The 15,763-nt window shown below is 40.9% G+C and overlaps 1 protein-coding gene across 1 annotated transcript in view; it reads right to left on the bottom strand.

The window, feature by feature from the left end:
- Positions 1–1,237: 1,237 nt before the first annotated feature.
- Positions 1,238–15,763, bottom strand: part of LOC107045888 (COP9 signalosome complex subunit 2) — a gene marked incomplete at its 5' end in the record, with an annotated part of 182,561 nt that continues 168,035 nt past the window's right edge. Inside the window, 1 exon segment of the mRNA XM_015268295.1 lies at positions 1,238–2,113. Coding sequence (XP_015123781.1) covers positions 1,994–2,113 — 120 coding nt within the window.

Here is a 15,763-nt window from a genome sequence, read left to right on the forward strand (position 1 = left end):
GCCTTGCAGCTCAACTCTATTCCTTTTTTTCCCACCCGGTAAAATCATCCGGTCATTCCCTACTCCCCGTTCACCCTAAACCTTGAAAAATCATCAAGAATCATTAACACAATCATTTGCTATAACGTTGTCAAGACGTGAAACGTTATATACATTGCCGTCTTTAATGTCGACAACTTGGCTGACTAGGAATCGATCATTTTCGTTCAAAGAAGAAGAGGTATTAACCCGTATTCCTGAATGCTACCCTTTGACAATAGCAAAAGTCGTGTATCCACTAACGAATTAATTCCGAGGCAATAAATTTACCATTTTTGTTTTCCACACAACCTAGGATTACACAGTGTTGTAAGCTATGGATTAACCGATGCTTATACAGGCGCAAACGCATTCCGAATAACAATATTTGAAAACACCTCGCAGTGTCTCTATCCAATTTCCAAGCGTTGTCTATTTACCTTTTCATATATATCTTATATATTTCTATCTCCGTGGTCTCAAAATAATTTTATAGCGAAATGATAAAACGTAATGATGAATTAAATCTGACATCATTTTTTTTGTAATCGTACCATAATTCATCTGAAAATCCTTGCCCAGATCTATATCTAATGCAGAACTAAGGATTCTGCTGGGTCAATAATACCTAAAAAAAAAAACTCTGAAGAACATTATTGTGTTGGATAAAAACCGCAGGGTGCATTTATATAGGAATGACGATCAAAAGAAAGTATGTTGCAATGAGGAGTAACCCCAGTATACCCGTAGAGCATTAAAATGCACCCAACTTTGGCTATTTTTTCCCGGCCCATTTTTCCGAGATTTATAAAATGCTGTTGTGAGATTTTCTCATAACAGTTTCGGAGATTAATAATGAGCCATATCTCGTGTGCACTTGACTTTTTGGACATATTTAGAAAGCTAATGTAGCCACCACCGATCTGAATGACTTCTAGTCCACAATTTAGTCGCACTAAATTCCCGAGGAAGTTTCCAATTGAAATAAATGTCGAAAACTCATTGGATACTGGATCGAATGATATAACTTTCCTTTCGTGCATAGTAGATGTCTTTCGCTTTGCAATGAGAGCAGATTGAATTTAATCAATCAATCAATTCCAAGATACAAATATTAAAAGAAAAACAACAATTCTTCATAATATCCCATGCTCTCCTAGTTTTAGGAGAAGCTTTTCTCCTGCAATGATTGTTGTTTTAAATAAATGTACAATTAACGGAAATTTAAACTTGATTTATTGAAATAAACACATAATTTTTCAAAAATTTAAATGACTAATTGAACCGTTGATTAAATAGGATCATTAGTTTTCATAAAAAAATCCTCTCAGGTAATGAGTTTAGAGTGAGGTAGATCTATTGACCTGTTTCAGAGATGAATATCTGAAGAAGACTGTTGAAACAGTCCATTATCTCACTCTCCTCTCATTTTAAACAGAACTACAAACGGACAATCTCTGTAAAATATTTTGTGAGATGCAAAACAGGTTCGACATTTTTATCAGAATCATTGATTATTCAGATGATTCCAAACCGAACACGATGGGGAAATCGACTCTTCCAAAGTACTAAATTCGTTCAGAAATTTTGGTGACTCTTGATTGACTTCCAATAAGTAGTTAAAAGAACGATGGGTGAAAGGAAAAAAACTACTCTGAAGGTAGGGTCAAATTAATTGAAGACTGGACCCGCTGGTATGCATAAATTTCAATGAAACTAATCAAAATCGAACGAACAGGTTTTATTGATCTCATGAAGTTCATTCAGGTTACTGTTGCTTTAATTCTCCTTTTTTCGTTTTTTTCTTCTACAAGTAGAAAATATCACGCTGAATTTCATTTATTATTATTCTCTTGCTCTCATCCTTCCCCTTATTGTTTAACTCTCGAATTCAACTGCGGCTACCCGATTTTGACTGGGGAACATTTCGTATTCACAGTGGTAACAACTAATGTTTTTTGAGTCGCAGATAAACTTAGGACATCTTGTTTACCACAGCCAGATGAAGTGAGTGAAGTTGACTTGTCCATTTGTCTAGAGCATTATAGCGGGCAGCGCCGAGGGATTTTTTGTCGAGCTCGAGAACTTGATTCACCTGAAATAAAATTAATCGTTTAGTTCATACATTCACATTACTAAACAATTTACGAATATCACAGGCCATTTTATGAATATCACTGAAACTAGTATATTGAAAGAATAATCTTTTTCTGTTATAAGCCCTGGGAGGCTAGCGCACAGCGTTAATGGGCAGCTTAGCTTTGGGAACCTAAACTGCCCTGAGCATGGCCACTAAATAAATAGGTGAACACGAGAGTACACCTCGGAAGGAACGATGGTTGAAATTCAAATAGTAAAAATACGAAGAAAAAGTATCCATAAAAACCGGAAGATAAACGGTTAGGGCAAGAATTTTTGAAGAGTACCATCTGTTTTGTTATTCATAAAACTTAATAATTACCAGATGGATTAATTGGTCTTGGACTAAATATATGATTATATATGAGCAGATCCACGCCAAATCAGCAGGCTAAAAATGTCGGTGCTGGGGATTTTCGTCTTAATTTTTTTCCGGAAAGATGGCGATTAGATTAGTCTTAAAGAATCCTAAAAAAAAATCTTGAAAAAAAAATGGAAAAATGTGGCGCGAGCCACAAACGAATTATTATGTCGAAATTCATATAACGCGTCTCGAATATTCTATATTGTCGTATTCGCGACAAACATCATTCTATCCTTGTCCCTCACAAAATTTCTGGACAATTCTCGAACCTTCCGTAACAAAAGTATTTATACCCGCACGTTTCCGACCAAATATATCAGTCGATCTCAGTCCGTATCTCAAATTCGATGTAAACACATCTAACGTGCTAAATACAACCCCTTTATTCTGCTAAACCACGAGTTATTATTCTAAGACATACACCTTAACCGTCACAAAAAATATGAGTAATTGAAGGAGTTATGGTTTTTTGAAAATTTCCAGTTTCTGTCAATGATTTTTTTTTCAAACTGGCCCCAATATCTCAGTGGAGTTTCAAGCTATCAAATCGCGTTTTGGCACACTAAGAACATGAAAAATCCTTCACAATGAGCCGTCATACATAGCATTATCTTCAGTTTAACGGGGTTTATACGAGAAAACATATTTTTTTTCAATCATTAATTACTCGAAAAGCTCGTTTTTTGAAAATCTGATATTTTCGCAAAAAATTGTCAATAAAATGACAAGAATTTGGGCGTCAATTAAAGTTTGTCTTTTGCCATAGTTCGGCCGTTATTAACTCTTTTAGTGAGACAAGTATTGAAAATGACCGAAAATCGTTATACCTTATACATTATACCTTCTTCTTCTGTCATTATACCATCTTCTATTGTTCATCTTCAATATAATTTTTTGGTAAATGTGCATGACACGTGACTCCATTTTAATGTATACATATTTGTGACCGTTATACTTGGAATAATTTATATTTTTACAATCAATTTACTAAAAGAGTCGCTATCAAATAGTTTTAGAGTAATATGAAATACGAAGATGTGATTTTATTAACTTTAGATAGAGAAAGAACTTTACAATTCTTAATCTCACGCGGTGTCTTAGTGGCACATGCTAATGGCCGTGAGTGTGGGGCACGAATGACCCGTGAATCAGGGAGTCTCAAATGTAAATATAGGAAAGTCCATCACATCAAAGATCCACATCACAAATTAATTAAAAAACAATGCAACACTCAACATAGCATTCTTAGTAATACTATTTTTGAAAATTTTAAAAAAACTTTTGAAAAAGCATTTTAAATCATTTCTTATTATATAACACAGTCCGACAAAATTTTGACCCTTTCTCTCCTCGAGATAAAATTACCAGCATTAGGAAGATTTAATCACGCTGATTCTAAATCCGGCAACAGAATTCCTCTAGGCCTTCTAGTTTCAGAGAAAAAAATGTTAAAGTTGCCAAAATCACCTAAAACCGTTAAATTCTAAATGCAATCAAAAAATAACGCGTGCACCATTCGGATTGAAATAAAATTTTAAAAAAATGGGAGAATCGAGATGTATGAATAGAGAGAGAGAGTTTTTTGTGATTAACACATGCGATACTTCTCAATAAATTCAGTAATTAAGTATGAAAAATTTAATTTAACCCTCAAAAAAGAATCATGGTTGGTAGGTCTGAAGTTGCACCACCACGTGCCATTCCCAATGTCCATTTTTGAGGGTTATTCCCTCAGTTCATAAAATTGTGATTGAAACTTGAATAATTTGAATATGCAACCAATTGTACAAACTATGGGGGATCTGGAAGAGATGAGACACCTTGTTGCCCTTGTTGAGGCTCAGCCGACCTTTGAGAGAACGGTTTATTCAGGTATGGAAACCGCAATAAACGCGAGCAATTGATGCACAATTGCATCCTCCACGCCCAGGNGTTTTATTCTCAAAAGGTATTTAACTTGGTGCATTTTCGTCGAGTTGAGAGATATATCCAGCCAACTGGAGGCAAGGCGGATCAACCCTGATGCACCGTTCATTCTGAAGAATGAACTGATCTTTTTAGATGAAGTTAATGGCACCTGGTCCATTACGTCATCTTCTCCCCCACCAAGTATCCCTCTGGATCATTCTGAAATCTTGAACGAAGTCCTCGTGATTGAGCCCAAACAAGACAAATTACCCTAACTTCTGAAAATTCTTCAATGATTCTTCAACGATTCTCTTCATGAATATCCAGAGTTTATATTCTTAAAATCTTCCACAATGAATTTGTAAAAACTCGATATAACGTGAAATATTTAATCAATTTTTATCAACTACTGTCAGAATTCTTTTCTCCACTCCGTTTTATGATCTTCCTATGAATTCTTGGCCACCTATTTTTTTTCATCTCATTTAATTTATAAAACTAAAGTATAATAAGTCAATCCAAGATGCACATTTCCAGGCTTTGCTCTAATTCGAATTCTATATTTTATTTAACAAATGAGAGCTTGAGTTGCACATTGACAGCAGTCATTCAATTCAATGTGTCACTCAAAGTCACAGACATGACACGTAATTGTAAAATTTCTCCTGATTTCTTCTGCTACGTCTGTGCCAAATACATGCCCAAACCGCAATGGAGAAACATCACAGACTTAGTTAAAGATGGATACGAAAGAGGCTTCAAGCGCCCGATGATCAACTTGGAGAAATCATGGACTCCCCATCAATGTTGCTCATCCTGCTGCCGACAACTCACAGCATTCGTTAACGAGGGTAAAAAATCACCATTTACCACCCCTGCAGTTTGGAGAGAGCCGAGAGATCACACTAGTGACTGTTATTTCTGTCTAAATGACTTCCGATGCTACGCAAGAAAAGACAAGAATAAAATGACGTACACAAAGGTACCTTCAGTGGATTTGCCAATAGTCGATCCCAGCATTCCGCAAACTTTGGCTGACTCTCCTTCAGAAAGGCAGACAGAGGAAGAATCGAGGAAGTCACGTACGAGCCCACGTTAACAACGGAGAGTCGAAAAGGACCAACTTTCTTCAACCAACACCGTTTGGATGATTTGATTAAAGACATGAAGCTAAGCAAGGAAAATTCGGAATTGCTATCCTCGCGCTTGAAAGAGATGTATCTCTTGGAAGCCGGGGTTCGCATCACGAAATATCGTGTCCGTGAGTCACACTTGCACGAATTTTTTAAAGAAGAGCCGGAACTTTGTTACTGCATCGATATTGATGGACTGATGAAGAGCATGGGTATAGAACATGATCCGGATGAATGGCGATTGTTTATCGATTCATCAAAAGCTAGTTTGAAGGCAGTCTTGCTAACAATTATCCATCCCTACCCATCGGCTATTCTACCACCTTAAAAGAAAATCACGCCAATGTCGAGTTTCTGTTGGAAAAACTTGGATATCGATATTATAACTGGCGCATCTCAGCCGACTTGAAAATGGTGGATCTCATCTTAGGACTGCAGCTGGGTTGGACCAAGAATTGTTGCTTCTTGTGTCTTTGGGATAGCCGAGACAAATTAAATCATTGGAGTAAGCGTGATTGGCCTCCTCGTGATGATTTCACCATTGGAAAACGGCATCTCATCAGAGAACCACTCGCTGAGCCCGACAAAATTTGTTTACCCCCGCTTCACATCAAACTAGGACTAATTTCGAACTTCGTGAAAACTCTGGATAAGGATGGTCAGGCTGTCAGTTATNTAAGTTTCAATCACAATTTTATGAACTAAGTGAATAACCCTCAAAAATGGACATTGGGAATGGCCGTGGAATGATCGTGGTGGTGCAACTTCAGACCTTCCAACCATGATTCTTTTTTGAGGGTTAAATTGAATTTTTAACACCTAATTACTAAATTTATTGAGAAATAACGCATGTGTTAATCATAAAAAACTCTCTCTCTAGTCATACATCTCGATTCTCCCATTTTTTTNAAAGATGTCTGCAAAAATTTCCTTGGAGGCTCCCGTTCTCCGGATTATCGAGATCGCGTAGCTAAAATGCTGAAGAATCTTGAGGCTATGGGATGTAATATGTCCCTGAAGATTCACTTCCTCTTTTCCCACTTGGATTCTTTCCCCGAGAGCTTGGTAGATGTTAGTGATGAACATGGAGAGATATTTCATCAGGACATTTCAAACCTAGAACGGCGGTACCACGGAAAATCTCAACTGAACATGCTGGCGGACTACTGCTGGGGATTGTTCGATGCCACTGAAGAGCATGTTTCGCACAAGAGGAAGGCGTCTCGAGTTTCTTTTCAGAATGCCGAAATCATCAAGAGGAAGAAAACATCAGAGACACATGTTTAGATCGACGATCTTATTCAACTACACTCTGAGGGAAAAACTGGAATTTCATGGACAGTCGACTACTTACAATTTTTGTGGCGAGTGACGTAGAATGCGATTTAGAGGCGTAAAAGTCATGAAATTTCAAACTTCACTGAAAATTTAGTAGAATTCCAGATTTGTAAGCACGAGGTAGACGACAATTCTTCATCTTACTTGAATTTTCAATGAAAATATGACGATTTGATAGCAAAATACGTTGAATTTTCTAGTCGATGAAAATTCAAGGATATATTTTCCTCCATTTTCATGATTTTTATCAATTTTCCTGGAATAATCTGACTGGAATCTGTTAATATGTAAATAATTCAACTGCAATCTGTTAATATGTAAACCTCACTCTCGTTATTGTTGATAGATTTTATTTAAATATTTCACGTTATGTCCAATTACTTCAAATTCATTGTAGAGGATTTTGAGAATAAAAACTCTTGATATTTATGAATAGAATCGTTGGAGAACCATTGAAGAATTTTTGAGAAGTTAGGGCAATTCGTCTTGTGCGGGCTCAATCACTATGACTTCGTTCAGGATTTCAGGATGTTCCAGAGGGGGACTTGGTGGGGGAGAAGGGGGAGAAGATGAGGTAATGGAACAGGTGTCATCATCTTCATTTAAAAACATTAGTTCATTCTCCAGAATAAACGGTGCATCAGGGTTGATCCGCCTTGCATCCAGTCGGCTATCTCTCAACTCGACGAAAATGCACCAAGTTGAATACCCTTTTGGGAATAAAATTGATCGATATTCTCCATATGCATTGACATAGTTCAATTTTGCAGTAATAAAGTCCATACCTGGACGTGGGGGATGCAATTGGCCACCAATTGCTCGCCACGTGAGTTTATTATGGTTTCCATACCTTGATAAACCGTTCTCCCAAAGTTCAGGCTGGGCTTCAAGAAGGACAACAAGATGTCTCATCTCTTGCAGATCCACCACAGCTTGTAAAATTGCTTGCATATTCAAATTATTTAAGTTTCAATCACAATTTTATGAACTAAGTGAATAACCCTCAAAAATGGACATTGGGAATGGCCGTGGAATGATCGTGGTGGTGCAACTTCAGACCTTCCAACCATGATTCTTTTTTGAGGGTTAAATTGAATTTTTAACACCTAATTACTAAATTTATTGAGAAATAACGCATGTGTTAATCATAAAAAACTCTCTCTCTAGTCATACATCTCGATTCTCCCATTTTTTTAAATTTTATTTCAGTCCGAATGGTGCACGCGTTATTTTTTTATTGAATTTAGAATTCAATGGTTTTAGGTGATTTTGGCAACTTTAACATTTTTTTTCTCTGAAACTAGAAGGCCTAGAGGAATTCTGTTGCCGGATTTAGAATCAGCGTGATTAAATCTTCCTAATGCGGGTAATTTCATCTCAAGGAGAGAAAGGGTCAAAATTTTGTCGGACCGTGTAATTGGCAATAAAATGACAATTCAAACACTTGCTGCAGAACATGGGGTAACCAAAAATACGGTGAGGAATCTCACAAAAAAAGTAAACAAGATACTTTCTGCGTGGTCTGAGGTACGTGTTAACGAAACGTTAGGGGGGAAGGATAAACAGTAGAAGTTGACGAGACCGGAATAGGGGGAGAAAATAAAATCGAGGGAGAGAGGCCCAGGGCGAGTGGATATTTGGGATATTCGATCGCGACAGCAAGCAAGTAATAACAGTGCCAGTACAAGATCGGTCGAAACTAACTTTGCAATTCTACATTGATAAATACGTGAAAAAGCGAACAACTATAGTGACTGATGGGTTGAAGAGCTATCGAGGGTTGACCCAGAAAAGATATATCCACAGGTGTGTAAATCATAGATAACAATTTGTAAATTCATATAACCGAAATTGGCATACGCAGAATATTGGAAGATACTGGAGATTTGAAAAATAACTTGCAAAAATACGGGGTAGGAAGGAGAGAAACCCAGGATAAATTAAATAAAGAAATATTCACACGATTATTCAAATATCAAGAGAGGGTCAAGAAATTTTTCCCTATCATGGGTAGTCTCTTAACATAAATTTTGCATCCAAAATGGACTAATTACTGTACCGGAAATTATTTTGAAAAAATAAATTATAATATTTAACGCTGAAATCTAAACATGAAACGTTTTAATTTTCGAAAAAACAATATCAAGGAGTATTTAATACTCCAATGATTGAAACCAGTGGTGTCCACCTTAAAATTCAATCAATAGGGACCGTGTTTATTCGAGAAGAGTAGCGGGTACAGGCGATTGCCTTGGTGTCGATAGAAATTTTAAGAGTCACAATATCAAATTTATTTAAATTTATAAATTGCTACTAGGAGGAGTAGCGGAATTTCGTATCTGAGGGAGCAGACGGAGTTGTACTCGATTGTAATTCACACTGTGGAAAATATTAAATAATCTTCGAAAAATTATCCCGAGTGTCGTGTTGGTGAGTGGGGTGTATTGGTTCTTCGTTGAGGTCGATGCATCACTACGCCCACGTCGCGGCCTCGAGTAACGCGAAATGTGGTGATCTCAGTTATTTGACTCTTTTGAAGAATTGGTATTAGGATGGAAGTGTCTAATTAATTTGGTTTCTGTGCAGGATTGGGAAGTTTCTGGATATTTGGTTTGACGTTGTTTGAAGATTGAGAGGTTCGAGCTCCTATTTGTCGACCTAGAGAGAATTCTACTATCCGCCCTTAGGTTTCTACAAGTCATTTTAAAGGGTTTAGACACCAAGAAAACCCATCAGGTTATCTAAAATTGTGATATACTGAATAAATTTAAATTTATTAATAATGTAATAATAAAGTCACGCGTGCTGCACTTTTACCGATTTTTGGAGTGAAAAATTCTTATTTCTCTAATTATACAATGGGAATACATTTGTTAAAGTATTAATTGTTGTTAATCGAAAAACTTACGAGAAATCGTATTTTGAACTAGTTTAGCTATAGTGTATATGTTGGATTTGGATCATTTCAAACTAGTTACTTCATATATCATAGTATCAAAAAAAGCAGTCACTTCGTTGAATATTATAGGATACTTAAACGAAGTTGACGACATCAGAGGGTTTCATCCAACTGGTGCTAAATTCGTCATCAGCATAATTCTTATTCATAATAAAGCAATCCACCGTTTCTCTTGATGGATAATGATAAATTACATTTAACTGAATCGAGTGATGATGAATCAACAGCTAATTTGAACGTTTCAGCCTGATTCGATAATGAAAGCATTTTAATTATTCACAATATCTGTGTCCAGTTAAAGCAACCAGAGGTTCGAGCCTACCCGATGTGGCATGTGACCGTTACCTTTTAAAGTAAAACGAATGCTGAACTTTATTCTTTGAAGCACGGAAAACAAAATATACTTGAATTGAGTATAAAATAAGCTTGAATCAAGTATATTTTCTACTCATTTCAAGTGTACTTGAATCAAGTACATTTTATAGTCAATTAAGGGATGGGTATTTCAATTCGAAGATGATTGTTTTGTATCAGGCCGGGTTATAACAAGCCCTCTTAAGTGTACACAGAGAAAAAAGTGAATTAGCTTTAGAAAAAGGTTTCTAAATTTTAGAAACCTGAATGTTAGAAACCACGGTTGAAACCCCCTTATAATATTTTTTCTAAAATTAAGTATATTTTGGTTTAAAGTTAATCCCAATGTTGATCATTAATTTTAAATCAAAATATACTTGATTAAAAAAAAATATTTTTTAAAACCTACAAATTTTTATCAATTTTTGAGGGGAAATTTTGCATAGAGAGGCGTAGTGATATCCGAGGGGGGGGGCTTGGGAAGAGGGGGGTTTTGCAAAGAGGAGTGTTTTATGAAAGGGTGGATTATCGTTGGGATTTTTCAAAAAAATCCCTGAAACTAAGGGAGATTGCTCGGGTCCTCTAAACCCCGTGGCGGGGTGCACAGAACAGGGTTGAGTTACCAACCGAGCGCGTCTCCGGGTGGCGGATAGGAGGACAGCCAGACTAGCCAGATTAGCTGGCTCACGACAGGAATCAGGGAGAGACACCCGAGGCCTCGCAATAGGAGGAGGCTAGTAAAAAGACTGGCTAATGGTGGTAATAGGGCAAGCCAACCGGGAAACCGGGCGGTGAGCCTAAAGCCCCATCGCGGACCAACTCCCCAAGCCAACGTGTGCCGCTACCGTGCCGAAGGTGGCGTGGCGCAGGGGATGCTGTGTCGCTAACGGTACCCTCGGATACCGGGCGACCCCCGAGTGTATCAGCCAAGCCCCAGCATTCACGGCTATGACTGGGTGAGATCGCTTCGCCGTGGTATTCGAGGGACCGAAAATGGACACTAATAATCAAATACAAATAAACAATAACCAACTTCCTGGGGCGTTGACGAACCAGAAAGTTGTCAAAGACGGTTCTGGGACGAATAGGACCAGACCGAAGTTCAGCGGAGCCGCGAGGCGCCGCTTCAAGAGGGAACGGGGGACCCTTGGACCTGAAGGAGCCCAGGGGACACCTGCTGGGAGTGACGCAACGGTGCAGGGTGTGAAGCGCCCAACACCCGAGCATAACACCCCTAGCCCTCAAATAAATCGGCCAGAAAAACGGGCCAAGACTGGTGGTACCTACGCACAGGCGGTATCTAAAATGCTGAAACTGGCGTTGGTTCCCGAAGGCTACCCGGACCGGAAGATCACCCAAGAGGAGATCAAGGGCCTGAAGGGACTGTTGAGGTCCCAGATCGTCTCCATAGCAGAGGGGACGAAGGTGCCCATCTTTGAGGGCGTCTGGGAAAGAGACGGAGCAGCCATCATTGGCTGTTCCGACGAGGAGACAGGGACGTGGCTTAAAAGCCTGTTCCCCGATAACAAGATTGAGGAAACGTCCTTCCGGGTGCTGAGCCCTGAGGAGCTACAAAAGCGCCACAGGGTCGTGGTGCATGTGGAGGACGAGGAAGTGACTGCCGAGGAGGCAAATAAACTCATGGGCAGGCAAAACCCAGGATTATCACCGGATGACTGGCGAGTGGTCAAGGCCACCGAGAGTACGGGAGCTACGAGCGCCCACTTCGCTGCCCTCGTTGGTGAGAAAACACTGCGGGCCCTAAAGGCCTGCAACTTCAGACCCCACTGCGGGACTCAAAGAGTATCGGTCAAGATGCTCGAGAAGAACCGCAGTGGGGGCACAGGGGCGGCGGAAGATGACAAGTGGGTTGAACGATGGCTCACAGGTCGATCGAAATAGTCCAGATTAAGTTGCATCATAGCAAAAGCGCTTCAGCTATTCTCTGCAGGACACTTGCTAAGATGCAGACAGCCATAGCTCTCATCCAAGAACCTTGGTTAGTGGATGGGACCATAAGAGGTCTAGAGGGCTATGGGAAGTTACTCCACATGAACCCTAAGGAGAACAGGATAAGGGCCTGCATCCTCATCACAGGAATGGAAACCACCTTCCTACTTCAACTCAGTAAAGTGAACTTGGCAGTAGCCGGGAAAACCGAGTCCTGGAGTTCATGATAGGGTCAGCCTACCTACCCTATGACTCCATAGAACTCCCCCCAACGCCAGAGGTGGAGGGTCTTATAAACAGAGTGAGAGACGGTGGGCTGGATCTCCTGCTTGGATGTGACGCTAACTCCCACCATTTGGAATGGGGAAGCTCAAACACCAATGCAAGGGGAGAAGCTCTACACGACTTCATGACAGAGAACGATCTTCTACTTCTGAACAGAGGAAATGAACCAACTTTTATGGACTGCAGAAGGCAGGAAGTGTTGGACATGACCATTTGCACAGCAGGCATGGCGTACTTGGTAAGGGACTGGAGGGTCTCCAGGGAACCCTCGGGCTCAGATCATAGTCAGATACGCCTAAGTCTAACTGGCAAAGTAGACCCCATCCAAAGGAGAAATCCAAGGAACACAGATTGGGAGAGATACAAAGCGGAGCTTTCACTGAGGATCCAGGATGTACCCTGCCGATTTGAAAACAAGGAACGACTGGAATACGCAGCCGAATGTTGCGGAGAGGCGATCAGATGTTCCTATGAAAACAACTGTAACATACGCACTCACAAAGGAACCAAAAAGGTGAGTTGGTGGAATGACACGCTAGCACACCTGAGGGACCGACTGAGGAAGGCATGGAACATGGTTAAAAACTCTCACGGAAACTCACGTAAGAGACAAGCAATGGAAGAACGTAGGTGTCTCCAAAGGAAATGCAACAAAGCCCTGGTCAAAGCCAGAAGTGAAGGTTGGAAGAGGTTCAGCAGTGGAATCGGGAGTCTCTCCGAGGCCTCTAGGCTAGTAAAAGTCCTGGGGGGCAGGGAAGCGCCAGTCTAGGCTGCCTGATCAAGCCTGACGGCAGCTATACCTGGACCTCGGAAGAGACACTGGAACTTCTGCTGGAAGTGCAGTTCCCCGGCTTCAGCAGACAGGACGGCTTACAACAGGCCCCCCGGGGTAACTGGAGGCCGATACAACTCGCGAAATTGGGGTCTAGCAGCCAAAATCGTGTACCCACAGGAGGTGGAATGGGCGATTGAGTCCTTCAAACCCGTAAAGGCACCAGAACCAGATGACATCTACCCAGTGCTATTGCAAAAAGAGATGGACATCATCTTGGGACCACTCATGAAAATACTCAGAGCCAGTGTGGCTCTGAGAACCGTACCGCAGGTGTGGGGGAAATCAAAGATCATTTGCTTACCCAAGCCTCAAAAGAATGGCTATGTCAAACCAAAAGACTTCAGACCCATCAGTCTAACCTCCTTCGATCTCAAAACGTTGGAGAGGTTGATGGACAGATACATAAAAAACTCACTGCTGATATGCTCATCTCTGTCCTCGCAATATGCCTATAGGGAAGGGAGGTTCACCGAGACGACCATGCACCACCTTGTGGCAAAGGTTGAGGAAGAGATAGAGGAGAAGGGATACGCAATGGGAATCTTTCTCGACATCGAGGGAGCTTTTGATCGCACTAGATACAATGTCATAATGAAATCCATGTCAAAGAGAAGCTTCCCAGAGACTATTATTGACTGGACACAAAGCATGTTGGCGAGAAGGTCACTAACCGCAGCTCACAATGAAGCAAAAGTGGAGGGCTGCCCCGTAGGCGAGTGCCCGCAGGGTGGGGTTCTGTCTCCACTCCTGTGGTGCCTCGTGGTGGACGAGCTTCAAGAGAAACTGAGAGAACAAGGTCTCCTGGTATATGGATACGCTGAGGACGTGGCTATCATCGCCAGGGACAAGTTCCTCAATGTGCTGAGAGGTAGACTAAAGTATTCTCTGAGAATGCTGGAAGAATGGTGTGGTGAGACAAAGCTATCAATTAACCCTGAGAAGACGTCCACCATGATATTCACCAGAAAATACGAAGTTTTGACTCCTGAACCACTGAGGTTTGGGGGAGCGGACATTGCTTACGCTACCTTAGTAAGGTATCTAGGGGTTCAACTAAACCCGAAGCTCCAATGGAATGAGCATATAAAGGCACAGATGGGCAAAACCTATGCCTCTCTGTGGGCATGCAGAAGAGCCATGGGCAGAAATTGGGGTTTCACTCCTAAAATCAGCATGTGGCTGTACAAAATGGTTCTGCTGCTGCGGCTCACGTATGCCGCTCAGTTCTGGTGGTCCAGGGCGAAGAAGGTGGAGATAAGAACCCGGCTAAAGGCCCTCCAGGGTAACTTCCTGAGTGCGGCGACCGGGGCAATGAGAACGACACCTATCGCGCACTGGAAGTTGCTCTTGACCGACCACCATGTGATCTTCTGGTGGTGAGCCAGGCAGAATCAGCTGCATACAGGCTTATATGCCAGGGGGAATGGGTTCAGGCAAGGGCGGCACACGCCAGGCTGAATATTCTTAGGAAAACCCCCTTGAACATTGCCCAAGACAGAATGGCCAGGAAATACCAGATCATGAACGCCTTTCAGACCTATATTCCTGAGAGGGAAAACTGGAAAGCTATAAATAGGACACCAGGTATTAATGTCAAGCACTGGTATATAGACGGCTCGGGATACAAAGACCGCTTCAATGCGGGACTGTATGGGCCGGCAGAACAATACGAGAGCAATTGGTCCCTAGGGGCCATTGCCACAGTTTTTCAAGCAGAAGTTCTGGCTATTAAAAAATGCGTAGAAATAGTGGAGGATCGGCAGACGATGACCAAGTATATTTATATTTGATCAGACAGTCGGACCACCATCAAAGCACTCATGAAACCCAGTGCTGACTCAAAGTTAGTCTGGGAGACCATGGAAGTGCTGGAAACTCTGGCGTGGGTCCCAGGACACGAGAAATTTAATCCGAACCTTAACTCAGGCGGAGCTACAATTACTCAAAATTGAGTTCGGTGGCATAAGGGAGGCTAGCCCGACCATCCGCACTTTTAATCTAATGTGAATCCAATCTAAAGGGAGATTGCGAATTTTTACGAAAATTTCGTAAAAAAGGGACGGAAGAGTCATTAAGAATTCGCAACCAAAAAAATTGAGTCGGTGAGTTTTTCAAAGATATCTCCCAAACTAAGAGGAATAGAAAATTTTTCTTGAAAAATTAGAGGGGAGAGGGGGCTGCCATACATTGAGAATTCAATACAGCTTGCCTGGCCATCTACCCACCCCCCAATTTTTCAATAAAAATTCGCTACCTCCCTTAGTTTCGGAGACATTCTTGAAAAACTCACTGACACAATTTTTTTGGTTGTGAATTCTCAATGCGCATTTCCTCCCCCCCACCGCCCCAAATTTTTCAGTAAAAATTCACTATCTCCCTTATTTTTGGAGATATTTTTGAAAAACTCACCAACTAAATAAGTCGTCTGCGGGAAAGGCTTATACTGAATTTTCGATGTACAACCCCCCCCCCCCCCCCCC

The sequence above is a fragment of the Diachasma alloeum genome, unplaced genomic scaffold, assembly GCF_001412515.2.
Source record: "Diachasma alloeum isolate Michigan unplaced genomic scaffold, Dall2.0 Dall_scaffold_01108, whole genome shotgun sequence".
Classification (NCBI taxonomy): domain Eukaryota; kingdom Metazoa; phylum Arthropoda; class Insecta; order Hymenoptera; family Braconidae; genus Diachasma; species Diachasma alloeum.